The sequence below is a fragment of the Oryx dammah genome, unplaced genomic scaffold (assembly GCF_014754425.2).
Source record: "Oryx dammah isolate SB20612 unplaced genomic scaffold, SCBI_Odam_1.1 HiC_scaffold_1, whole genome shotgun sequence".
NCBI classification, from domain to species: Eukaryota; Metazoa; Chordata; class Mammalia; order Artiodactyla; family Bovidae; genus Oryx; species Oryx dammah.
Window position 1 is genome coordinate 47,753,335 of NW_024070185.1, and position 27,019 is coordinate 47,780,353.

Below are 27,019 nucleotides of genomic sequence, written 5' to 3' on the forward strand. Positions count from 1 at the left end.
TTCTCATCTAGAAGCCTTTCTGTTTGAGAACCTTTATCCCCCCGACTCAGAGAAAGGACCTGCTCTTGGCGTCTGGTAGTATTACTTCCACCGTTATCATAGCTAATTAACTGAAATTTTCCATTTGATCTCTTCTTCAAGCCCGTTTTAGAAAGGTGTTTAAAGTGTTGAGAATTTAGAAAATGTCAGATTACACTTCTGTTTTGAGTTTCATTTTATTCTGGTTAGTAAACGTAACTTGTGTAGTTCTTTTTCTTGGTAATTGGATGGATGGATGGTTTAGGCGCTAAGTTGTGTCCGACTCTTGCGACCCTGTGGACTGAAGCCTGCCAGGCTCCTCTGTCCATGGAATTATCCAGGCAAGAATACTGGAGTGGGTTGCCATTTCCTTCTCCATTCTTAGTTCACTGTTATTTTATGACCTAACAAAAGGTTAACTTTTATGATTATTCTGTACACATTTTTTTGTTTTTAGTTTTTTTAAAATAAATTTATTTTAATTGGAGGTTAATTACTTTACAATATTGTATTGGTTTTGCCATACATCAACATGTATCCGCCACAGGTATACACGTGTTCCCCATCCTGAACCCCCTCCCTCCTCCCTCCCCATACCATCCCTCTGGGTCGTCCCAGTGCACCAGCCCCAAGCATCCAGTATAATGCATTGAACCTGGGCTGGCAACTCGTTTCATATATGAGATTATACATGTTTCAATGCCATTCTCCCAAATCATCCCACCCTCTCCCTTAAGACTGTTCTATACATTTGTGTCTCTTTTGCTGTCTCGCATACAGGGTTATCGTTACCATCTCTCTAAATTCTGTACACTTTTTAAAAGACTGTTTTTTGTCTGTCAAAATGACTTTTGAAAAAATATCTATTAGATTAGATTGTTATAAGTGTTACAAGTCTTCTATCATTTTCCTCTATAGTCTCCCATTTAATAGGGTAAGAAACCTAGTCTTCTCTTCTTAAAGACAGAACTTCCCTCACCATGTCCTGTGTTATATCATGTGAGATTTTAGTTCCAATTTTTTTTCACCACCTAAATTTAAAATGTTTTAAATTTGGATCCCCAGTCTTTCTTTTGGATTCATTTTCTTAGAATATAGACAATGATAATCTTTTCCAATAAAGTGGGTGATAATCCAAACCCTTAAATTACCAAAAATTTGTTCTGACTCTTGAATGATGCACTTTAGCTCTACAGAGAATTCTTGATTTGTTCACTAGCATCCAATGTACCAATGTAAATCTGATTTTCTTTCCTTTCTAGTTAATTTGTTGTCCTACAGGATTTTCTTCATCCTTGATGTTCTGCAATTTCACTTATAGATCTGTTCTTTTTTTTTCAGCTCATTTCTTTAATATAGTATCATTTCCATTTTGGGAAATAAATCTTTCTCATGCACACATGCTCATTCAATTTCTCTGCCTCTTACCCACCCCCCGCCCCCACCCGCCATTTCTCTTGCTCTTAGTATATTTTCCCTTCCAATGTGCTCTTTCTTTTGGTAACTTTTCTTAGAAAAACAGTGACATTTCTGTACATACTTTTATGCTACATTCTTAGAGAATGCCAGTAACCCAACTTTGCAAGTCATTAATTCACTCTTGCTGCTCAGTAGCCTGTTCCTCTTTCAAGGATACTGTGTCCTGTTATATACATGTAACAATGCTAATTTTAGATCATTTTATGCCTCTGATTGTTTTAGTTTGGTCTGCTTCCCATGTGTTCATTCAGCAATATTCACTAAGCCCTGGCTTCCCTGGTGGCTCAGACAGCAAAGTGTTGCCTGCAATGAGGGAGACCTGGATTTGATCCCTGGGTGGGGAAGATCCTCTGGAGAAGGAAATGGCAACCCACTCCAATACTTTCGCCTGGAAAATCCCATGGATGGAGGAGCCTGGTAGGCTACAGTCCATGGGGTTGCAAAGAGTCAGACACAACTGAGTGACTTCACTTTACTTCACACTAGGATGCAAGCACTTTCCTGGTAGATGGAGATTGAATTCGATGCCTCTGTCAAGGTGTTAACTTTCCTCTTCAGCATATGATTCTGGCAGAAAGCTAGTGCATCCGTTTCTGTAGCTGACAGGTTCTAAACAGCCTTTACTTACAATCAGACATATTTTATTTCATGTGCTCATTTCAGTCACTCAGTCATGTCCAACTCTTTGTGACCCCATGAACTGCAGCACACCAGGTCTCCCTGTCCATCACTAACTCCCGGAACCTACCCAAACTCATGTCCATTGAGGCGGTAATGCCATCCAACTATCTCATCCTCTGTTGTCCCCTTCTCCTCCTGCCCTCAATCTTTCGCAGCATCAGGGTCTTTTCTAATGACTCAGCTCTTCACATCAGGTGGCCAAAGTATTGGAGTTTCAGCTTCAACATCAGTCCTTCCAATGCACCCCCAGGACTGATCTTCTTTAAGATGGACTGGTCGGATCTCCTTGCAGTCCAAGGGACTCTCAAGAGTCTTCTCCAACACCATAATTCAAAAGCATCAATTCTTCAGTGCTCAGCTTTCTTTATAGTCCAACTCTCACATCCATACATGACCACTGGAAAAACCATAGCCTTGACTAGATGGACCTTTGTTGGCAAAGGAAAGTCTCTGCTTTTGAATATGCTGTCTAGGTTGGTCATTTCATATGCTAAGTGTCTTAAAATTTGAAAACCTGATATAAAAACCCAGTTTTCCTAATTTTCTTGACCTTCAAGTTGAACCAACATCACTGATCTCTAACAAGCCAGACATCCTGGAATGTGAAGTCAAGTGGGCCTTAGAAAGCATCACTACGAACAAAGCTAGTGGAGGTGATGGAATTCCAGTGGAGCTATTTCAAATCCTGAAAGATGATGCTGTGAAAGTGCTGCACTCAATATGCCAGCAAATTTGGAAAACTCAGCAGTGGCCACAGGACTGGAAAAGGTCAGTTTTCATTCCAATCCCAAAGAAAGGCAATGCCAAAGAATGCTGAAACTGCTGCACAATTGCACTCATCTCACATGCTAGTAAAGTAATGCTCAAAATTCTCCAAGCCAGGCTTCAGCAATACGTGAACCATGAACTTCCAGATGTTCAAGCTGGTTTTAGAAAAGGCAGAGATCAAATTGCCAACATCCACTGGATCATGGAAAAAGCAAGAGAGTTCCAGAAAAACATCTATTTCTGCTTTATTGACTATGCCAAAGCCTTTGACTGTGTGGATCACAATAAACTGTGGAAACTTCTGAAAAAGATGGGAATACCAGACCACCTGACCTGCCTCTTGAGAAACCTGTATGCAGGTCAGGAAGCAACAGTTAGAACTGGACATGGAACAACAGACTGGTTCCAAATAGGAAAAGGAATACCTCAAGGCTGTATATTGTCACCCTGCTTATTTAACTTCTACGCAGAGTACATCATGAGAAATGCTAGGCTGGAAGAAACACAAGCTGGAATCAAGATTGCTGGGAGAAATATCAATAACCTCAGATATGCAGATGACACCATTCTTATGGCAGAAAGTGAAGAGGAACTAAAAAGCCTCTTGATGAAAGTGAAAGAGGAGAGTGAAAAAGTTGGCCTAAAACTCAACATTCAGAAAACGAAGATCATGACATCCGGTCCCATCACTTCATGGGAAATAGATGGGGAAACAGTGTTAGACTTTATTTTGGGGGGCTCCAAAATCACTGCAGATGGTGATTGCAGCCATGAAATTAAAAGACGCTTACTCCTTGGAAGAAAAGTTATGACCAACCTAGATAGCATATTGAAAGGCAGAGACATTACTTTGCCAACAAAGGTCCGTCTAGTCAAGGCTATGGTTTTTCCTGTTGTCATGTATGGATGTGAGAGTTGGACTGTGAAGAAGGCAGAGTGCCAAAGAATTGATGCTTTTGAACTGTGGTGTTGGAGAAGACTCTTGAGAATCCTCTGGACTGCAAAGAGATCCAACTAGTCCATTGTGAAGGAGATCAGCCCTGGGATTTCTTTGGAGGGAATGATGCTGAAGCTGAAACTCCAGTACTTTGGCCACCTCATGCGAAGAGTTGACTCATTGGAAAAGACTCTGATGCTGGGAGGGATTGGGGGCAGGAGGAGAAGGGGATGACAGAGGATGAGATGGCTGGATGGTATCACTGACTCGATGGACATGAGTCTGAGTGACCTCCGGGAGTTGGTGATGGACGGGGAGGCCTGGCGTGCTGTGATTCATGGGGTCGCAAAGAGTTGGACATGACTGAGTGACTGAACTGCACTGAGTAGAGGCTGCTAGGATAGAGCGTGTTCTTTCCTAATATCTTAAGTCCAAATTGTTTTTTTCCTGCAGACATTTACATTTCTAACCTAGTCCCATTATAGTCAAAAGAGTCCCATTATTTCATAAATGAGGAAACTGATGTTGAGAATGTAAAGCAGTTTTCTCAAGGTCACACAGGTCATAATCTGCAAGAAGCAAGAACTCCATGTAGTTTTTCTCTGCACTTTAAAGAGCTTCTGCTGTGTGTGGGGGTTGGGGGGTATATGGGCTACCTCTGTACTTTCCTCCCAATTTGCTGTGAACCTAAAACTGCTGTAAAACATGTTTTAAAATTTAAAAAAAAAAAAAAAAAAAGCTTCTGCTTAAGACAGACCATATTCAGGTAAATCAGTACTTTTCCAAGTGTCCAGACAAATCAGGCAATATCAGTTGTGATTTGTTTGCCACAATCTTCCCATTCTTCTGTTTCATTATGGATGGGATTGTCTCTCATACTGCTGTCATCGGGGGATTCCCTTTGCTTCTCCTCTGTGTTTAATTCCCATTTTCTCAACCTGGGAATTCTTTTCCTTTTCATCACTCTCACATTTTGTTAAAAGCACATTTTCTAGGAAATTCCTAAGCTCCTAAAGCAGAAAAACATGTAAGGCTTTGTATCTAATCAGATCTCTATTTGACTTTCACACTTGACTGATAGTTTATCAGGGTATAAAATTCTACATTACAAATGATTTCCCTCCTTAAATCAACTAGACTTCAGTAAATAAATAATAAATAAATAAAACAACTTTCCTCCAGCATTTTGAAGGCATTGTTATGCTTTCAGCATCACTGGTGATAACGCTAGTGGCACTGTGATTCCCGTCATTTGTCTGTGATGGTTTTCTTTCTGTGGAAGCTTTCAGTATCTTCTCCTTATTTGTAGACTTAATAGCTTGCAGTTATATGCCTTACTTGGTTTCTGGTTTTCATTCACTGAACTGAGCATTCTATGAGGAGTTTAAGTTTGGAGACTAATATTATTTCTCAGACAATTTCACCTCCTCCATTTCTTTTTTTAAAAGAAAATTTTTTTTCTTCGGAACTCTTATTCTAAATGTTGGATTTCCTAGACTGAGCATATTTTTCTTATCTTTTTATCCTTGACTTTCATCTTTCTTTCCTGAGAAATTCTCTTCTAATTTAACCTTCTGTTGATTTCCGTATTTCATTTTTTAGTATTTTTACTTTTGGAGAGCTCTGTTCTCTGATTTCCACAACGTTTTGTCTTTTTTTGGTGTGTGTGTGTGTGTGGATATGATACCTTCTTTTATCTCTCTGAGATTGTTAATCATTTTTTTTTTAATCAAGCCTCCTCCTGATGCTACAGATTGGCTGTTTCCTCCAACATTTCTTTCCAGATTCTTTCTTCCTTTCCCTCTCCCCCTTTTTTTTTGTGGTAGCTTTCGACCAGTGTCCATTGACCCTTAAATGGACAGTAGTATTTGCGTGTGATGCTCTAAGATGTTGACTGAAAAAGACGGGGTCACACTAGTTGCCTGGTAAGCTTCATTATAGGATGAACAGTGAGGGAGGTGAATAGCCATTTTAACTGTGGATCCTAAATGTCATTGTGAGGACATCTTTCTTCTAGATGCATTTATCATCTCTAGAAAGAAGTCCTTCAGTCCTGCCAGAACTGGTGGCAGTAGTACGTGTGACGTTTGGGGGAAGGTGACATGGCTCCCAGAGTCAGCCACCCATCTTCTTAAGCCTCTTCCTTTCAGCTTGTGCCTCACCTTGTCCTCTGGGGCTTGTATTCTCTAAATACTATCCAATTTCTGCAAAGAGCAAATCTCTTTTGCAAGGAACTGCTGATTTCAACAGGAAAGAGTCCTGCCAAGGTTTGATCATCTGTATACACACTTTCAGCCAATTCCCTGTTAACAACCACATGCTTCTCTCTTTTTCCAAGTTGCCTCCAGGTTTTTATTCATGTTTTTTTCTTCTGTGACGATGTTAAAATATTTCCTCTACTCATGTCTCCTCTCTTCTCATGGGTTAATAAATGTTACACTCCATTACATCATTTTAGTGGAGATTTCCTGAGGAAGAGAGATAGATACATGTGATCAATCTGCCAGTTTGAACTACATAGCTGGCTGAATAATTTTATCCTGTAATTTCTAGAAAAAAAAATCATATTTATGCCTTCCCAATAAAGTTTGCATATCCATAAACAATCCTAAAAAGTCAGAAATTAGTATCACATTTTATAAATTCTGCAACATAGAACCTTTGATAGGAAATCAAATGTTCTAACATTTTTGAAATATAAATACTTTTGCCATTTACCTTAATTACGTTTCATGTCCAGATGGCATTCCTTTAAGTAAAAACATCTTAAAATTGAAAACCAAAATTCCATCTTCATGTGTATATGCCATGTGACTTTTCTTGGCACAGGCAATTCATGGTTTTTGTGATTTATTTTTAGAGGAGAACACTAAAGAATGGAACAACCACAGCTTGTTACTTTGGAACAATTCACACTGACTCATCACTGCTTCTTGCGGAAATTACAGGTGAGGAGATAAAAGGATGATTTACAGGCACATGAAGCAGACAGGCAGACCATGATGGCAGGGACTTATACTTGTGAGCAGTCTTGCTTTTTATTGCAGAATTTGAGCACTGTATGTCTTGCAAGTGATTAGGTATTTGTGTATTACAGTGGCCCTTGAACTTTTTCTGTTGTTTAAGTAGTTTGATTATTTACTTTTTGTTTTTGGTTGTACGATGATGTAAATAGGTCTGTATTAATTTAGGGCTTTTTGGAGCAGATTTACTAATTCTAGCAATGACCACAGTTTATTATAATCAACAGATAGTTCTTGGCTGTTGGCTAGACTCAGGGCACTGTGCTAGATACTGGGAACACAGTAAAATGGAAAATAGTCTCTGCCCTTGAGGAATCAGATAGGATTAACTGATTAGTAGGTACACACATTGATTAATGGTCTTCCTTCATGGCTTAGTGGTAAAGAATTGGCCTGCCAATGCAAGAGACGTGGATTCGATCCCTGGGTCAGGAAGATCCCCTGGAGAAGGAAATGGCAACCCACTCCAGTTATCCTGCCTGGGAAATCCCATAGACAGAAGTCTGGTGGGCTACAGGCCATGGGGTCGCAAAAAATTCAGACACATCTTAGTGACTAAACAATAGTACAGATTAATAACTTCAGTAACAGCTGTAGTGTTCTTACTAGATGTTTGGTATTGTGCAAAGCACTCTACATGAATTAGTTCAGTTTAGCTGTAAATAGCCTTCTGGGACAGTTATTCATGTTGTGTGTTACAGATAGATAAACTGATGCTCAGAGAGGTTATGAAACATGCCCAAGTCACACAGCTAGTCAGCAGAGCTGAGACTGGATTTAAATTGATGATTCCCAAACTTGTACCCAGCACATTGCCTACCACATAGCAGGTGCTCAGTAAATACTACTGACTGATGTGCTGACACTATTGTTTGGAGGCTAAGGTAGTGTATGCCAAAGACCTCAAGTGTGACACTGAAAGTAAATCTTGTGAATTTTGGAGGAGACAGAATGAAGCCAGAATTAGATCATCTGGAAAGATTTCACTGAAGGGACCTTTAAACTGGACTTTCAAGGGCGATAAGGAGAGAGGAAAATGCCTTTAAGGCAGGAGAAGCGACATGGGAGTATGGGTATGGAGTCAGGAATGTCCATAGAGGATACAGGAAGCCGGGGAAGAGGAGTTGAGCTAAAGGGAAGGATTCATTGCACGGTGGGATGGAAGAAGTTGGGCAGAGGGGATGATTCAGACTGTGGAGTGATTCAGATATGCATCAAAGACTCAAAAAAGGTTTTAAGCCAGATAAGGTATGTGATGAAGGTGGTGATTTAAGGAAGAGTAATCTAATGGCAGGTATTACAATGAATTACAGGGGAATGAGAGATGTAGAAAGATTTCTGAAAGACTCTGATGACAGAGGTAGAGATGTTAAAATAATGCACACTGCCTCATGTAGCATCAACTTTCTACCTGAAAAAGAATTCCTCTAGCACCTCTGATAAGCATTAGGTTCTCCAGTGCTGAGAACTTCTAGTAGGATTAAGCAAAATTCCCCACAGGTAACAATATTGGCAGTGGAAACAGTGACAGACTTTATTTTCTTGGGCTCCAAAATCACTGCAGATGGTGACTGCAGCCATAAAATTAAAAGACACTTGCTCCTTGGAAGAAAAGCTATGACAAACCTAGACAGCATATTAAAAATCAGAGACATTACTTTGCCAACAAAGGTCTGTCTAGTCAAAGCTATGGTTTTTCCAGTAGTCATGTACGGATGAGAGAGTTGGACCATAAAGAAAACTGAGTGCCAAAGAATTGATACTTTTGAACTGTGGTGTTGCAGAAGACTCTTGAGAGTCCCTTGGACTGCAAGGAGATCAAACCAGTCCATCCTAAAGGAAATCAGTCCTGAATATTCATTGAAAGGACTGAAGCTGAAGCTGAAGCTCTAATACTTTGGCCAGATGATGCGAAGAACCGACTCATTAGAAAAGACCCTGATGCTGGGAAAGATTGAGGGCAGGAGGAGAAGGGGATGACAGAGGACGACATAGCTGGATGGCATCACTGACTCGATGGACATGAGTTTGAGCAGGTTCTGGGAGTGGTGATGGACAGGGAGGCCTGGCGTGCTGCAGTCCATGGGGTTGCAAAGAGTCGGGCACAACTGAGTGACTGAACTGAACAATACTGGCATTGCTACAGTTAAGAATAGTGACAGTATCTTTTCTAAGCCCTATGTGCCAGACACTTTATATACACTATTGGGTATATTCCTCATAACCTTGCACATAGTAGAGGACATTGCACACATCTGAGTTTAGACCTTAAGCAAATAATATCCTTCATCCTAGGTGTAAAGAGAGGAGTCAGGTGCCAATGGGAGAATCTTTACTACTTACAGAATTAACTGGCTTTTTAAAAAAATTGTTCTTAAATGATATGATGATCTTTTATACTTTCACTTATGTTTTCATAATGATTTTAATTTAAAATGTTTTTAAAGGGGTCAGGAAAGTACATTTTAGGAAAGAAACATGACTTGAAATTGTTTCTGTGTTTTTCACAGATAAATTTGGGCAGCGGGCATTTGTGGGCAAAGTTTGCATGGATTTGAATGACGCTGTTCCAGAATACAAAGAAACCACTGAGGAATCAATCAAGGAAACAGAGAGGTATGTTTGTCTTGATTTATCTTATGGATGGACTTACAGATGGAGAGAAGAAACCCCTTTAACCCAGGCAGAATGTGCACTTACGTCACTGACTAGGTTTGTCTAACTTTTATGAAATTGACCTGATCCTTAGGAAAATGTTGCATGTCAATACTATTTTTGTATATCAAGTTACATTTGAAAGCCTCTGGGTACTTACTATACTTTAGGAAAAGCAAATCCCTTTTTAAAATGAAGGATTTTTAAAAAAGTGAATGATTTACCTACTTCATTATAGATCTGGGCTTCTCCTGTAGGTTAAACTTGTGTTGAGTGTCTGTGGCCTGCTCATTAAATTACTTTTAGTTATAGGTCACCCTACTGCTTGAGATCATGAGCTTTTGTTATATTCTCTTTATTTTACATGGGGATATGCTACTGGTATTTATTGGCTGTGATAGGTCTTCACTGCTGCACTTGGGCCCTCTGTAGATGTGGCGAGTGAGAGCTACTCTTCTTTGTAGTATGCAGGCTTTTTATTCTGGTGGCCTCTCTAGTTTTAGAGCGTGGGTTCTAGGGCATGCAGGCTTCAGGAGTTGTGGCTCCCATGCTCTAGGGCACAGGCTCAACAGCTGTGGTGCACAGGCTTAGTTGCTTTGCAGCATGTGGGATCCTGCTCCCCAGATCAGGAATTGAACCTGTGCCTCCTGCATTGACAGACAGACTCACCACCACTGAGCCACCAGGGAAGCCCTTTTCCTACATTTCTTTACTGGCTTTCTCATGGTACCTGGAGGCTTTCACAAGAACTGTGTTGTATGACACTCCACATCCAAGAAATATAGAAGAAAATTCTTTAGCTTTATACCTTCCCCAAGACCAAATGTATCCTGATGCAAAGTTTGAGAAGTCCAACTTTTCTCCATTCCCCAGGCCTCTACCTTAAGCGTGTCCTCTGAAAACAGTGGTTTAGAGGTTCCTATGTGCCCACAGAGAGAAGGAAGCATACATTTTCCCCTTAGCATTTGGCCATATGCTCAACTTTTCTAGGAATCTGTGTTTGTGGGAATGTGCTGTGTGCTAAGCTGCTTCAGTCGTGTCCGATTCTTTGCGACCCTATGGACTATAGCCCTCTAGGCTCCTCTGTCCATGAGATTCTCCAGGCAAGAATACTGGAGTGGATTGCCATTCCCTTCTCCAGGGGATCCTCCCAACCTAGGGATCGAACCCAGGTCTTCTATATCTTCTGTGCTGGCAGGCAGGTTCTTTAATCACTAGTGCCACCTGGGAGGCCCTGTTTGTGGGAATAGTGAACCCTAATCACATTTTATTCCTAAACAAAGTAACACCAGAAGGCAGGAAGCTATAGTTCGTAAATATTTCCAGCCAAGGCAGAAATAGTCATTTCATAGGCCATATAGATACCATCATCCCCACTGATATAATTGGTAAGATCACCACCCCTGTCACTACCTGTTTCACGACCATGTCTGGCCTAGTCCTTCTGCTATACTCCAACATCCATGCCCAGTAGGACCTGGCCTTTGAAAATAAATGATGCTATTGTGATTGTGTGGGCAAGCAGCTTCTACTTTAGGGAAACTGAAAGTGCAGAGCCCATGGCTTCTAAACATCTCCAGGTACATAGGACCCTACAACTCTAATGTCCATGGAACATAAACATACGGCGATATTCCCTGAAACAGAGCTTAATGTATCTGAACGCCTTGAGTGCTGTGGGAATACTTGTGAACAGCCCAGCTGATGGTAGATGATAAAACACTATTTCCCTGTGATTTTGTACTCCATCTCCTGGACTACAAATGAGAGAACAAAATAATTACTACTTGTTAATCCTTAATTAGTGGTGGTGAAACATATCCACCATTAGAAATGTTTATATTAAAATTAGGACAAATGTAAGGATCATGTTTTTATCCTTTTAAAAAATTTATTTGAAAAATGCCTAAATTTTCTAACGTTACATTTGTTGTTTTCTTTCAGATTTGTGTCAGAAATGCTCCAGAGGAATGTAAGTAAACTTGTTCCTAGCTCACTTTTGGATTGCCTTTGTGTTGATTGTAGGATTTGTTGGGTTTGGTAGAGGTTAGTCTGTATGGTTAGCTTATTTCATGCATGCAAAAGTATTTTCCTAAAACCTTAAATTGTTTTCATGGGGAACCCATCAACTCAGTTTAGTAAGGTCAGGCATTTTTTTTTTTTTACTTTACTTTTTCAGTGGTCTTCCCTCCCTCTCCTCTGAGACCTTCTAATTTCATAGGATGGGTCTGTGGGAAGTGGGAGAGGGCTTCATTGATGTAGACAGGTTGTGGCCACTAGATGTTGTGGTGTGGATTGTTAGCTGTATCACCATTGGCTCTGGCCTCTTGTACCCCGATCGGGTCTGAAACACAGGTGGTGTCCAGCCGAGATGCCCCCGCCAGACTGCCATTGGTCCATAGATGTGTGGCATGTCATGCGGCCTGAAGGCCTCAGCCAGGCACCCCCTTCACAGCGCCCTGGTGTTGTGAGCCTGTGGAGGCCTCTGTCCCACCTCCCCAGCAGGCTGGGCTCTGGCTCTACTGGGCAGTCTCTTATATGGCAAACCTGACTCTTCCTTCACCATTTTTAAGGTCTGGTTGGAAACCATAGGATGCCTCAGTATTTCTTTCAGTCTAATCTTGGGACACCTAGATGCAACTTAGTGGATCCTTAGCCTCACCACTGCCCTAAGATGTAGAAAGGGGAACAGACCACCACCCCATTTTCAGTTTCCCCAGCACTCTCCTTTGAAACGTCTCCTCTGCCTCTTGATTCTCTTCATAAAAGCCACTCAGTCTGAGCTTTCATGTGTCTTGCATTTGAGATGGGATCTTCTTCCACTGACCTTGGTGGTACAGAAATACCCTTCCTTGTCCTCAACCATGAGCCATTTCCATGAAACCCATCCACTACTCTTGGAATGAAGGACTATTCCCAGAGATGAAGATAGAAAATCATGTTGTGGTATGAAATGCATTTTGGGGTATGCTACACATTCAGATACCCATAGTTTCTTTACCAAGTGTTTTTGATGATTTCCAGTATCCGCGAGTGCAGCCCATAGTGACACCGCGTTTTCCCCTTTCCTGCTCGGAGACTTTGTTGGGTGAACTCGGAAACCTCGCGAAGGCCCGTGATTTGCACATTCAGGTGGGCATTTTTCTCCTGTTCGTGCCTATGTCTAGACCTGCAAGACTTCTCTGTACTCTAAATTCTGGCAGTAATTTCATCATCTCCAAGTCTTCTACTGTGGAAGAGATAGGTTTTCCCTCTTTCCTCTTTCAGTTCTTTTGACTGGCAATTAGCATGACATAAGACAGATTAACAAGAGAAAACAAAATTTATTACATGCACACAGGAAATCCACATAAGTATGAGGATTCCAAAGACAGCAAGGCAAGATGAGATATATATATGTTCTAGACTAAGAAGAAAGTAGGAGTCTCAGGCTTCAAGCAGAAATAAGGCACTGAAAATAAAAAGTTACTATTTGGTATGCAAATATGTGCTGAACCATTTTGAGCAAGTGGGCTTTGCTAGGTTCCCCCTGTCTACATACCTAGTACCTTACTATAGGTATCTCTGATAATAGCTCTTTCCTGGGACAGGCTTCCGATCTTAAGTAGGTGGTAAGGAGGAAGTTCAAAGCTTCTTCTGAGTCTTTTGGGCCTTGATTAGTTTTTAGCTCAAAATAATCTACATCCAGAGTGGCATACTTTGGGGGCAGCCTGCCCTTAGCCTCATAGGATCTCCTTAAGATATAACAACATAGGATATAAGGTTCCTTAGAGACATCACCTAAATCTAGCTTGTTATTTTAGCTAAGAAACCTGAAGGTTCCTTTTGCCCTCAGTCATCTCCAATCTGGCTCCCAGAGATGAGGACATCTTAAGTAACCAGGCAGGATTAATGACAAACTGGTTACCTGCTCTCCATAGGACACATCTAATGCCTTTCTTTCCTGTTTCTCTTTTGATACTTTCTCAGTGTTCTAGTCCTTCCTTTTTGGAGGAACCATCTATTATTTGAAAAGCAGAAAGAACCTAATTTCTACCTTACAAAAATGGATTTAAAAGCCCTTTTGTTCCAAGCTACTTAATTTAAAGTCAGGAACAAAAAAAGTATATCTTACTTTGTCATTAAGTGGTTGCAATTTAGGAATAAAACACTTTCTAAAGCTTCCAGCTGGGTTAAAATTGGGAGTTGGGAGCTTCCCTCCTCCATTCGAGCTACATTACATACTGCACTAAAATTTTCCCTCTTAAGAGTTGACTATCCAAAAACAAAGGGCATGTCAGGGAAAGGCAACATATTGATCCTTTATCATTTTGTAGGATGGAGGATTATTAAGATTTACTCACATCTTGTTAGGGTTCATTAACTATTTTTATCTTTCTCCATTTTTCTTTTTTGGTGGTCTGTGATATTTGAAATTTTTTATTCAATCCCACACAATTGTAGGGAAGGAAAAAATTATCCTTTACATTTTTAGGGCCCCTGGCTGGGCCTGAAAACTAAACTGACATAGATGGATTAACAGGAGAAAAGCATACAAGTTTATATAAGTTTTATATGATACAAGAGCCTCATTAGGAAACAGAGACACAATGAAACATACCTGAGTATTTTTATGTTAGCTATGGTGACAAGCGTACAGTCCTGGAGGAGCAGGATGGGTTAAGGAGCATGAAGTAAGCATAGTAAACTGGGGAAAACTTAGCAAGGCCTGGTTCTTCTTGGTTTCCTTTGTCTTCAGAGATAAGGGTACTCCTTTCCTCTAGGTATAGGGTGGGAACCTCTCACACAAGAGTTTTATGACCTGTTTCAGGAAAAAAAGGGGTGAAAGCAAGATCAGAGTGAACCATCCTACTTTTACCATTTTCTCAAATTTCTTCAGCTTAAAATATTCAGTATTCCAAGATGCCATATTTTGGGTAGTGTGTGCTGAACCCTAGTGACACACAGAAAAATCAAGTATTTACTTGCTGGAGGTGTATGTTCATGTATATGTGCATATTTACTCAAATTTATCAAAATGACACAAACCATCTGATTTTCCTTTCCTCTCTTCCAGTGTCCATGCCCATTTCTCAGTGGTCTGGATTTCCTCAAAGCAGGGAGAGAGCTCATTCTTCAGATGGAACATTCTGTTTTTAGTCCATTGTTATTTTTTATTTATTTGGTTATTTATACTCTACCTCTGGGAGGAAGGGAAATGGCATTGCCATTTCTAGAAGTAGTAACTTGCTCATGAGTTATTTCTTATATCATATACTATACTCATCACTGGTTGGTCAGAAGTGATTTTTGTTTTAGGTGAGGGGTTGGTATGGTGACACAATGTGTCTCAAAAACACTTTATACCATCTCAGGTTTTGTGGCTCCCTGGAGAAAGGACAGTGTTGGGGGCAGGACTCACTTGTTTTGCTTGTATGTGCATTCCTATATGCTCTTTCTTGATGATGTCAGGACTCTTAGTTTCAAGCTATTTCCTGAAGAAGAACTCATTCTGGAAGCTGACAAAGGGGACAGAATGGGAGCAGGGTCCCAGAGCCCAAACCCTGCTTCATTCTGTGTGGCAGCTCATTTATACATTTTAAATATTGAATATCTATGAATTTTTATAAGAGTAACACATTAAAAGCTAAAAGAATTTAGAAAATCACTTATCTTGCCCAACACTTTTATTTGCAAGATGAGAAAATGGAGGTGCAAAGAAAACAATTGACTTACCCTAAGACACATATATAGGGTCAGAACCTGGGCTAAAATTCAACTTTTTAATTCATATTTCAGCTTTTTTATGAGTAAACCATGCTCTATCATTTTGATGGCTAATGAACTCTTTTTTAAAATGGCCAGTACCAGAAAAGGCAGGTGACTTATGAATAGCTAGGCTCCTGACTCTCTTCAATTAGTATTTTTTATTTTTACTTAATCTTGCTATAGTTTGAAATTTGAAAAGACTGTTAGAAAGCATTACATGGGTTAGGGTTAGAATAGTACATGTTCATGTAATTATATATTCATAGTTTCATTGCCATATATATATAATAAGAATTGTTTTAAATAAAGTACACGAACCACCCATGATTTTATATAGGAAGGTAAACACCATCCACATCATTTGGGGGTAGGAAGTATAATTTCTAATGGTATCTTACATTAAAAAACTGAAAATGTTATTTCTTTTCTTGTAGAGCCATATAAGTGAAAATCGTGATGAAGTTAAAGCTGTGGAAAACTTATACCCTGGTTATAAAAACTACACAGATGTGTATGATAGAAACAATCTTCTGACAAATAAGGTAAATTGCATATCATGACACAATCTATATTAAGTAGGGCATATTTATCTAAATTTAAAAATCTCAGTAGGAATCTTCAGAATTCTGTAACACATGCATTTCCCAAATAAAAGTACACAGTGTGTACATGCATGTGTACATACAATTAAAAATGGGCCTGAAGTTTCATCCCTAATGAATAAATCATTAAATGTATTGGTAAATAAATCTAAAAACTTCTTTGAGGGTAGGAATGTCATTTGGTCCAAGGACATTTTGTCAGTATCCATTAGAACGTAAATGTTTATCTCTTTGAGTTAGCAAGTGTATTTCTGAAGATCCATTCTGTAAGGAATATGAATAGGGATGTTAATTACATATGAAAGTTAAAAAATGGCTATCAGTGGGGAATTGTTTAGATTATAGAACGTAGCTAATTAGAATCTTATCCAACATTCACAAAGAATGAGGTATACAAACTTACAAGGAAGGCTGTTTGTAGAAATATTGTTTGATGTGTGTTTGTATATGTGTGGGTACATGCTCACTTAGCAAACACTGCCTGGAAGACACACACTGAATGTTAAAAGTGATCCTTCCTGAGGAAGAAAGCAGAGGACTTTTGACATTTTTAAACACTCTTAAGACTGCTTTTTTAAAAAAATGAGTATGTATTTTATTTATAATTAAACAATTTTAAGTTAATTAAAATTAATATGAGTGAGGAGAGATCTCATCACAGCAATATATCCCCTGGCCTTGGCCTTTAATGAAATGTATGAACTTCTTGGAAAGTTTAATTATTATGGCAAATGAATTTTTAGGGACTATGTGAACAGACAGGTTTCAAAGGTTAAGATTCTGCATAGATCTTGTTTATGCTACATCGTAATTTTCACCCTACTCTACATTTATTTCCATATGATTAATAAATTAGCCTTCAATTTGCATGTTAATTTTATTTGCAAAAAGGTTGGAAAGATTTTATTTTAATGATAATTCTGTGGTCATTGAACCATGCTCCCCAAAGAAGAAAGCTATTTAAATACAGGTTTTATACTGACAGAAAAAGAATTTTGCAAGAGTAAAATCTTATTCAGGAAAACCCACAAATATCAGGATTAAACATTAAGAGAAGTCTCCTATGTGTGCAGTGCCTGCCTTCTTGAATCAATTTTACCAGCTAAATACCTGGTTGTGAGTGAGGACTAATTTTAGCACTTGGAAGTGGTAGACTCCACCTGGAATGCTCTTCTCTCCAGACAGTGATGGCACATGGCTGCTACCTTTCTGAAGAAGAACTGGATGTATTCAGGGAACGAGGAGTGTCCATCTCGCATTGTCCCAATTCTAACTTATCGTAAGTAGGCAATTATGGACTGGTAGATTACGAATGTTTGGATTGCAACGCAGCAGCTAGATACCTTTTGTTTTCCATCACTCCTGCAGTATCTCTCTTCTGCAGTTATGTTCTATTGGGATGTGAACTAGATAGAACGATGCCTGTCTGTACTACACTGAGGAGACTGAGAGCACTTAAAAAGAGGCGATTTTTTACAGAGTATACATTTGAGGAGCACATCTCTTAAAATTTCTGACTTTGCACAAAAGAGAATAGGAAACAGAGTTCAAAACCAGTAGCACTGAGAATTTAGAGCTAAGGACCAAAAGAGTGCATATGCCAACCAGGTGTACTAGAGAGAGGGTACTGACCTCCCATTACTTCATGTTGTACAAACTACCAGAAATGGTGCAGTGCTACCAGAAGCCATCACCCTTCGGTAGTTGTCATGCTGTCGTACCTGACGAGATGCACTTAGGAGGGACCCTGTCCTACTGTTAATTCCCCAGGATGGAGAACACTTTATTTACAACTTTTTTTAACCTTTGGAAAGTTATAGATGCATAAGGGAATCAGATGAAAGTTGCCTGTATCTTCACAGAAAAAGACCCTACAGACATGAAAATGCTGCGTCTAATTTTGGGGAATTCATGGATCCCATAATGCCAACCCATGAATGCTAGTCTAAGAGTTCCTGTTCCAGGATTTCATACAGAAAGGATCTCTCATTTCTGGTGTTAGTTGACCCAGAACAGAGTGAGAGGCAGGTTGTGGTGGATCATTAATATATTCATTCAATAAATTTCTTAGTTTCTGTTAGATTTTCATTTTTTTGAGGATTACATTATATCCTCCCTCATTTTGAGTTCTTGCAAAAGCAGAACATGGCATAAGGATTTATGTGCAAGTAATTTATTTGGGAGGTGATCTCAGAAAGCACCTTTAGTGGGGAGAGACAGAGAAGGGAAGGAAGTCAGTAAAGAGCACATTACCAAGCAGGTTATCACCATAGGCTCCTGGAATTTAATCCTCCTGGAATACCCAGGGAGCCAATGTAGACCTCAAGGACACCCTGCCCAAGAGCTTGGGGAGCTGAAATAGTTATACCCAAACTTACCAGTTATTGGTGGAGGGCTTCTGGGTCACAGGGAAGGGGCATGGAGTCTCTGCAGTTTCAGACCTTCCCCAAAAGAGGGCAGAGCAGGCTGCAGCTTTGTGAGAGAGCCTCCAGGCAGAGAGGAGATGGTTCTGGCTGTCAGAAGTCGGGGGACTCTGTGAATGAAAAAGTTCTAGTTAGTGGCAGTATAGGAAATGCACGTCAGCCATGGCAATATATTTCTGGAGGGTTTTGAGAGGTTCCAGAGGCTTTTCGTTTTCAGACATAAAGTTATCATACCTAATAGAGAATCTTGCCTATGTACATCTTCAGTTCAGTCTCTCAGTCGTGTCTGACTCTTTGCGACCCCATGAATCGCAGCACGCCAGGCCTCCCTGTCCATCACCAACTCCCGGAGGTCACTCAGACTCACATCCATCGAGTCAGTGATGCCATCCAGCCATCTCATCCTCGGTCGTCCCCTTCTTCTCCTGCCCCCAATCCCTCCCAGCATCAGAGTCTTTGCCAATGAGTCAACTCTTTGCATGAGGTGGACAAAGTACTGGAGCTTCAGCTTTAGCATCATTCCTTCCAAAGAAATCCCAGGGTTGATCTCCTTCAGAATGGACTGGTTGGATCTCCTTGCAGTCCAAAGGACTCTCAAGAGTCTTCTCCAACACCACAGTTCAAAAGCATCAATTCTTTGGCGCTCAGCCTTCTTTGCAGTCCAACTCTCACATCCATACATGACCACAGGAAAAACCATAGCCTTGACTAGACAGACCTTAGTCAGTAAAGTAATGTCTCTGCTTTTGAATATACTATCTAGGTTGCTCATAACTTTTCTTCCAAGGAGTTAAGTGTCTTTTAATTTCATGGCTGCAATCACCATCTGCAGTGATTTTGGAACCCCCCAAAATAAAGTCTGACACTGTTTCCACTGTTTCCTCATCTATTTGCCATGAAGTGATGGGACCAGATGCCATGATCTTCGTTTTCTGAATGTTGAGCTTTAGGCCAACTTTTTCACTCTCCACTTTCACTTTCATCAAGAGGCTTTTTAGTTCCTCTTCACTTTCTGCCATAAGGGTGGTGTCATCTGCATATCTGAGGTTATTGATATTTCTCCTGGAAATCTTGATTCCAGCTTGTGTTTCTTCCAGTCCAGTGTTTCTCATGATGTACTCTGCATAGAAGTTAAATACACAGGGTGACAATATACAGCCTTGACGTACTCCTTTTCCTATTTGGAACCAGTCTGTTGTTCCATGTCCAGTTCTAACTGTTGCTTCCTGACCTGCATACAGATTTCTCAAGAGGCAGGTTAGTGACCATAATTATGGTCTGGTGACCAGTTAGAGGAAAGATTTAATATCCTATGAATTTAGTTATGCAACACTTAAATGAAAACATGACTCAGCTTTGCAAACTAAGGTTTGAAGTTAAATTTTTCTTTATGGCTAATGTTTTGGTTTGAATGGTCACTGCTATTCTTTCTTCAACAACTTTGAGAGATTTCTTGCACATGCACTGGGCTTTGAAAATGATAGTTACGAGCATTTTCAAGGAAACCACTTTGACCTTTGCATCTTCACAGACTTCTGAGGATCGCTTTAGTTTTTGTCTCTTTAGAAAGGTGGCACATCTATTGAGCTCAGGGTCATGATGTTTGAAATCTGTCCTAGTTGCTGCTGTCCTCAGAAGCAGCATTGCCTGCATCCCCTCTTCCAATTTTACCCCTCTTTCTTTGCCCTTGCAAATCACTAGTCATTCAAGGCAACAAATGATTCCAGGAGGAGAGGAAAGGCAATGCTTTATAATTTCTACTTCCTAGCATAGAAGGATGGGCTGCTTGAAAAAAAAATTTTTTTTACAAGTTGCTAACACCATATTGTATAATTGAAATTTGTTAAGAAAGTAGAACTTGTAGGTTCTCAACAATAACAAAAGGTAAATATATGTGAGGTGACAGATGTTTCAATGGGGAGAAATCCTCTCCCAGTATATACATATATCAAATCATCATGTTGTATACTTTAAATATACTATAATTTTGTTTGTCATTTATATCTTAACACATTATTGACCACGGGATTTTTGCAGAAACTAATGCTTGTGGCTGGTGATTTGTTATATAAGTGAATATTGAAATATCTCTAATCAATAACATTCAGGTAACAAAAGATGTATTAATACGTCTCTGGTCAATAAGTTGTTTATAAAGCTGAAAAATAAATATAAACTCGGTAAAACCATTGAACTAATTGCAAGATTTAAGTTCATTTTTCCTTACACATAATCCCCTGCTCTCCTTTCTAATTCTTGCTGTTTTGTGCTCTCCTAATAGGAAGCTCTGCTCAAGGTTTTTGATCCTTTTTCACTCCAGGACTCAGATGGTCAGATGTGACTAATGTGTTTGTGTCAGCATTAGAGCTGAGACAATGGGAATCACAATTTTCAGTGACATCACCATTGTTACTGTTAGTGTCCTTCTCTTGTTGGGACCCATGTGGGGGTCTCCTTGTTCTGACCGTCTCCTCTCTCTGCAGGCTCAGCAGCGGCCTGCTCAATGTGCCGGAGGTCCTGAAACATGGAGTGAAGACAGGGCTGGGAACAGGTTAGTAGCTTCCCGTTAAGAGCCATGGCAAAGTGGTTAATAAAGTGCATAACTTTCTACTGTGAATAATTTTCAAGTTACAGTTGTATAATTTTAAAAACTTGGTTTTATTTTCTGGCAGTCACATCTTGTGCTAATAGTGAAGCTGGAAGCAGTAAGAAAATACATGCAAAGGGAAAACTTTTGGTGGCATTAACCTCTTGAAAGCCATTATCCATGTTTATATTCAGACACAGGGCTATAAAGGATAAGCCCTTCTCAAGTGTTTCAGAGATTCTTTTTAAAGAGTCCTTGTTCTTTTTTTTCCTTTTGTTTTATCCTTCTTGCTAAATTTCAATGGCTTGGATTTTTATGTTTTTAGTCTTCAGTAACTGTGTCATCACAAATACTGTCTCAAAAGAAAATTATTCGACCTTGTGAATAGTGAACACAAATTCAGTCTATGCCATAATGGAGAACTCTGAGATATATTAAAAAACGTGCTTTGCTTTTAAGAAGTTTTTAACAAAATGAGATTCTGATTCCCACAGGCAGTCTGATGTTCACTTGGCTGAAGGACAGTCTAGGTGGCTGATGAATTAGTGATGTCTCCTTTTTCTCATAGTACATTTGAACTGCTTTTCCTGAGTATGTGTAGTGCTGCTCACTTTGGAAGGGAGTCAGGCCCCAAAGTCTAGGCATCCACTATGACCTTTCTTTATCATTGGGTATGAATGAACTAAAAAAAAAATTTTTAATGGCTTTGGGGCACAAGGGCTTATTTTTCATTCTTGATTCATTTGTCTTACTGATTTGTAAGAGCACCAGGATGTTTGCATAATGAAAATAATGGTTTTCATCATTTTTTACAATAACTCAAGTCTCAGTTAATTTTTATACCAAACAATATTGGTAAGACTACAATAATAAAATATGATTCATTCCTCAGTTTTACATGAATCAAATCAATTGAGTTTTTTTAAAATTTGAATTTAAGCCTTGAATCACTAAGATTGTGTAATACTTGGATATAGTTTCAGGTATTAAGGTAGGAAACCAGTTGTTTTCACTCTGACAGAAAACCTTTAATGGATAAGAAAAAAAGTGGTCAAGAGTTTTTGTCAGTGGAAAATTTAGTAGAAATTCAAAACTCAGACGTTGCTTTCAGATTTTCAAGGAGTTTGGTCTCCACAACTTTAGTTCCTCACATGACTTCCAGTTCTTGAATTTGGGTGGCATCAGTTCAGTTCAGTTCATTCACTCAGTCGTGTCCACCTCTTTGCGACCTCATGAATTGCAGCATGCCAGGCCTCCCTGTCCATCACCAACTCCCAGAGTTCACTCAAACTCATGTCCATCGAGTCAGTGATGCCATCCAGCCATCTCATCCTCTGTCATCCCCTTCTCCTCCTGCCCCCAATCCCTCCCAGCATCAGAGTCTTTTTTGGGTTGCATAGTGATGATCTAAAATGATTCTGCAGAGCTCTGTCACTTATTAGCCATAAGACCTTGAGCAAAATACCTTAATTTTCTAAAGATTCATTTCCTAATTTCCATAACAAGAACAACAATAATTATAACAACATCTATGCTACATGCTTGTTTTGAGACTTAAATGAAAAAAATGCATGTGATGTGGTTTGCAGATACCTGGCAAGTTGCACTAGTCAATAAAGATTGGCTTAAAAGGGAACGAATAACGGTGGTTTCCTGATTAAAGGTTTGATTTAATATGATATATTCTCATGTGTTAACTTGGAGGATGCTGTTGCATTTTACATAGCTATCCTATATACAACTATTTCCTAAACATGACCTTTATGCATAAACTTGTTCTTTTCCTTTGAACTTTAAAAGACTGTTTAACTTATATTGTGCCGAGTGTAGGTCTAAGAGTGGATCATTCACTCTATCTATAACAGAAGCAGATCTGAACTTTCTCATTTCTTAATTGTTAAATATGAGAAACGTGCATGATGCTTCACAAAACCATTGCAAAACAAGAGAAAGTGGTATCAAAAATAATAAGAGAATGAACATATCTCCCATGTACTTTAGGATCTAGAATAAGAGTTCAGGATATTGCTATCATCCCTAGAGGACAAGAAGACATGGCCCTATGAAAAGACCTTGAGTTTTGATGGAAAAGGAAAATTTGAAAATGGAAGAAGAAATTGAAAAAGAAAAAATAATAAGCATGTAGATCACTATACACTACTGGAGGGAGACTAAATGGTACAACCACTTTATAAGAAACTGCCAAATAGTTCTCTAAAGTTGAAAATACATCTACATATGACTCAGTAATTCCATTTTGGGTATTTACCCTAGAGAAATAAACACATATATTTATACAATAATATTTATAATAGCTTTATTAATAATAGCCCCAAACTGGAAATAAAGTTTAAAAACCTTCTAACAGGAGGACAGATAAGCAGATGCAGCACATTCATACAAAGAAACACCACTCAGCATTTTTTTTTAAAAAAAGAACAAATCATTGATATATAAAAAACAAAAATATTTTGTTAAAAATACTGGAGAGGGTGTGATGAGAAGGGAACCCTCATACACTTGGTGGGAAGGTAACTTGGTGCGGTTACAGGGAAAATAGTATAGAGGTTCCTCAGAAAACTAAAAAGAGTTGCCATGTGATCTAGCAATCCCACTCCAGGGCATATATCCACACAAAACTATAATACAAAAAGACACAGGCACCTCTGTGTTCATAGCAGCACTATTTACCATAGTCAAGACTGGAAGCAACCTAAATGTCCATCGACAGATGAATGGGTAAAAAAACAATGTGGTACATACATACGATGGCATACTACTCAGCCATTAAAGAAGACTGAAGTAATGCCACTGAAGCACTATGGTTGGACCTAGAAATGATCAAACCAAGGGAAGAAGTCAGAAAGAGGACAAGTACCACATGGTATCACTTATATGCAGAATCTAAAATACGACACAAATGAACCTATCTACAAAACAGAAACAGACTCAGAGACATAGAAAGTAGACCTGTAGTTGCCGAGGGAGAGGAATGGAGAGTTTGGGGTTTGCAGATGCAAACTATGACATTTAGAATGGATAAACAGCAAGGTCCTACTGCATAGCACAGGGAACTATAGTCACTATCTGGTGATAAACCACACTAGAAGAGAACATGAAAAAAGAATGTATTACATTCCCATGCAGCAGAAATTAACACAATACTATACATCAACTCTACTTCACTAAGATAAAACATTTTCACTTAAAAATCATTTTGTTAAGTGAAAAAAGCCAAGCACAAAAGAGCACTCACTGTATGGTTCCATATGTATGAAGTCCAGGGACAAGAGATTGTCCAGGTTAGCAGCAACAGAGCTAACCTGCATTGGCAGAAATCAGAAAATGGCTGCCAAGCAAAAGCAGGTAGAAGTCCATATTTGCCATGTGCACTTGATTCTGTCCAAAGTGCCTGATATGTTTTTCTAACTAGTTTTCTTGTTAGGAGGTGTTGCCCTTCCTTTCTAACTTCACTCTGTAGGACGGGCTCTAGGTCCAACGGCATCTTTACAAAGGGCGCAGTTTCGTTCCTTTTTTGTGGCTGGGTGGTGCTCTTTTGTACGTATGCACCACATCTTCCTTGCCCATGCTTCTGTTGATGAATGTTTAGGTTGCTTCCATGTCCTGGCTATTGTAAACAGCAATGCAGTGAACGCTGGGGTGTGCTCTGTGGTGGTGAAATGGGAAAGAAATCCAAGAGAGAGAGGGATATATGTATACATAAAGCTGATTCACTTTACCATACAGTAAAAACTAACACAGCATTGTAAAGCAGTTATACTCCAATAAAAAAGTGATTAAAAATAAAACATCAATTAAAAAAAGTGGTTGCCAAGATTTGGGGTGGGGGTGGGGAGGGAACTACTGAAAAGGGCCATGAGGGGCCTTGCTGGGGTGAGGGAAATGTTTAATATCTTGTTTTCTGAAAGGTCCTTAAATGGCTATACATAGTTATTAACATTCATCAAACTGAACACAAGTTCTGAGCATTTTATGATACCTTAATTATCCCTCTGTTAAAACAAACAAACAAACAAACCACATAGCTAGCCATGAGAAGCAGAATTATTGTTGTGGAAAATTAAATCAGTGATGTGGAGAATGAAGTTGACCAAAGATAAAAGAGGGTGTTTGAGAACAGTCTACATGGAAGATAGGAGAGCATGGCACCAGCAAACGGGATTTTCCTGACTAAGGATCCAGAACTAATGGAACAGAAGCAACCATCAGAGCTCTGAAGAACAAATCTTTTCTGAGCTTACTGAGTATCGTAATGAAAGAACTTACCCTCTTTAGGTCTAAACCATAACTGAACCAATTGTGGCAAAATATTTAATTATAAAGAAAAAGAAAAGAAAGTTCTAAAATGCTGAGGCAAGGGGAAAAGTCATTTATCAATAAAACAGTTAAAAACCAATTTCTGTTGGCCTGCAAAATATCAAGAACAAGAGTTTGGAGAGAAAGTGGTTGTTATTAAAAAAGATTATATTGGGCCATTTTCTCCCTTATGTGTGAAGGCAACAAAATTCTCAAATGTACGAAGGTTTGGAAAATATTCTCCCCATGAATCCTCTGAAAAAATTACCTGAAAATCTATATGATTCAATGAGTGATGAGCCAAAGTGAAGGGTCATGGTACAGGGAAGTATGGTACAACAGGACGTCAGGGAAGGCTAAAATCGTTTAAAACAGAAATAAGAAAAAAATTGTAAAGGAGTTTAAAAAATGAGAGAATGTGTACAATGTTAAAAGTAATACCTTTTAAAAAACTATCAGACTATAAGTCTTAAACTGGTCTAACAGCTTTAATAAACAACAATATAAACATTAAAAAAATCAAAATGGCAACATAAATCAAGGTATTTCCCTCTGGTAAGAGGTTCCTGGGACCTGAATCTATAATGCTGTCTTTGAAACTGTTAGGTCCTTGAGTTTTGGTATTATATTTTCCCTGTATCATTTGAATGTCTTTAATATTTTATCATAAAATCTTAAAATAATGTACAGGCTGCAAGAAAGAACTTCCCAAGTACTAAAAATTGTTTTACTTTCTGATTTTATTAACAGAAACCAAGAAGTTGTGGTTTATGTGTAAGGTTGAAAGGATAAAGATGTATTTGGCAAGTGGGAGCAAAATTATGAGTGTATAAAATTTCCTTATCTGAAAAAAAAGGACATAGCAAATTATCAAAAACAAACAAACCAATAACCTGAAAAAATATGGAACAAGTTTATGTCAATAAGACCTACAAACTCATCAAAACAATGTACATGGAGCCAGGATGCCACTCTCTAGGGACAAATTCCTACCCTTCTAATTTACTTCAATTAATTCAAAAGCAATATTCTTTGATCAACTTGTAGACTCCAATCCAGCGATTACATGCTTTTTCAAAATTCATTATTCTTTTCCTAATCTACACATCTTAGATGCCAGAGTATTCACTATAACATTCCTTGGAACTTCCTTCTCATGTCCCTCTCTGTTTCCTTCCTTTCTTTCCTTCCACCCTCCCTCCCTCATTTTTTAAATTTGTAATTAACTTTTGAAAAGCCCACCCCCCATTGGCTGTCTCAGCTCTTCCCCTTCTCAGTGTTTACAGTTGAGCAGCTGGATATTGCCGGAAATAATTTTTCTAGTGGTTTCATTTTAAATGTTGCTTTCAAATCCTAAGTGGCCCTTAGTTCTGTTCAGTTCAGTTCAGTCGCTCAGTCGTGTCCAACTCTTTGCGACCCCATGAATCGCAGCACACCAGGCCTCCCTGTCCATCACCAACTCCTGGAGTTCACTCAGACTCATGTCCATCGAGTCGGTAATGCCATCCAGCCATCTCATCCTCTGTCGTCCCCTTCTTCTCCCGCCCCCAATCCCTCCCAGCATCAGAGTCTTTTCCAATGAGTCAACTCTTCACATGAGGTGGCCAAAGTACTGGAGTTTCAGCTTTAGCATCATTCCTTCCAAAGAAATCCCAGGGTTGATCTCCTTCAGAATGGACTGGTTGGATCTCCTTGCAGTCCAAGGGACTCTCAAGAGTCTTCTCCAACACCACAGTTCAAGACCATCAATTCTTTGGGGCCCAAATAGGCAATTATGTTTC

General features: G+C 39.2%; 1 protein-coding gene across 1 annotated transcript in view; it reads left to right on the forward strand.

Moving 5' to 3' along the window:
- GDA (guanine deaminase) overlaps positions 1 to 27,019 on the forward strand; it is a 129,137-nt gene that overhangs the window by 89,066 nt on the left and 13,052 nt on the right. The window contains exons 4-10 of the mRNA XM_040253192.1: positions 6,744 to 6,831; positions 9,417 to 9,522; positions 11,506 to 11,533; positions 12,586 to 12,693; positions 15,744 to 15,851; positions 17,093 to 17,190; positions 20,818 to 20,885. Of these exons, the coding sequence (XP_040109126.1) occupies positions 6,744 to 6,831; positions 9,417 to 9,522; positions 11,506 to 11,533; positions 12,586 to 12,693; positions 15,744 to 15,851; positions 17,093 to 17,190; positions 20,818 to 20,885 (604 nt within the window). The remainder of the gene's footprint in view (positions 1 to 6,743; positions 6,832 to 9,416; positions 9,523 to 11,505; positions 11,534 to 12,585; positions 12,694 to 15,743; positions 15,852 to 17,092; positions 17,191 to 20,817; positions 20,886 to 27,019) is intronic.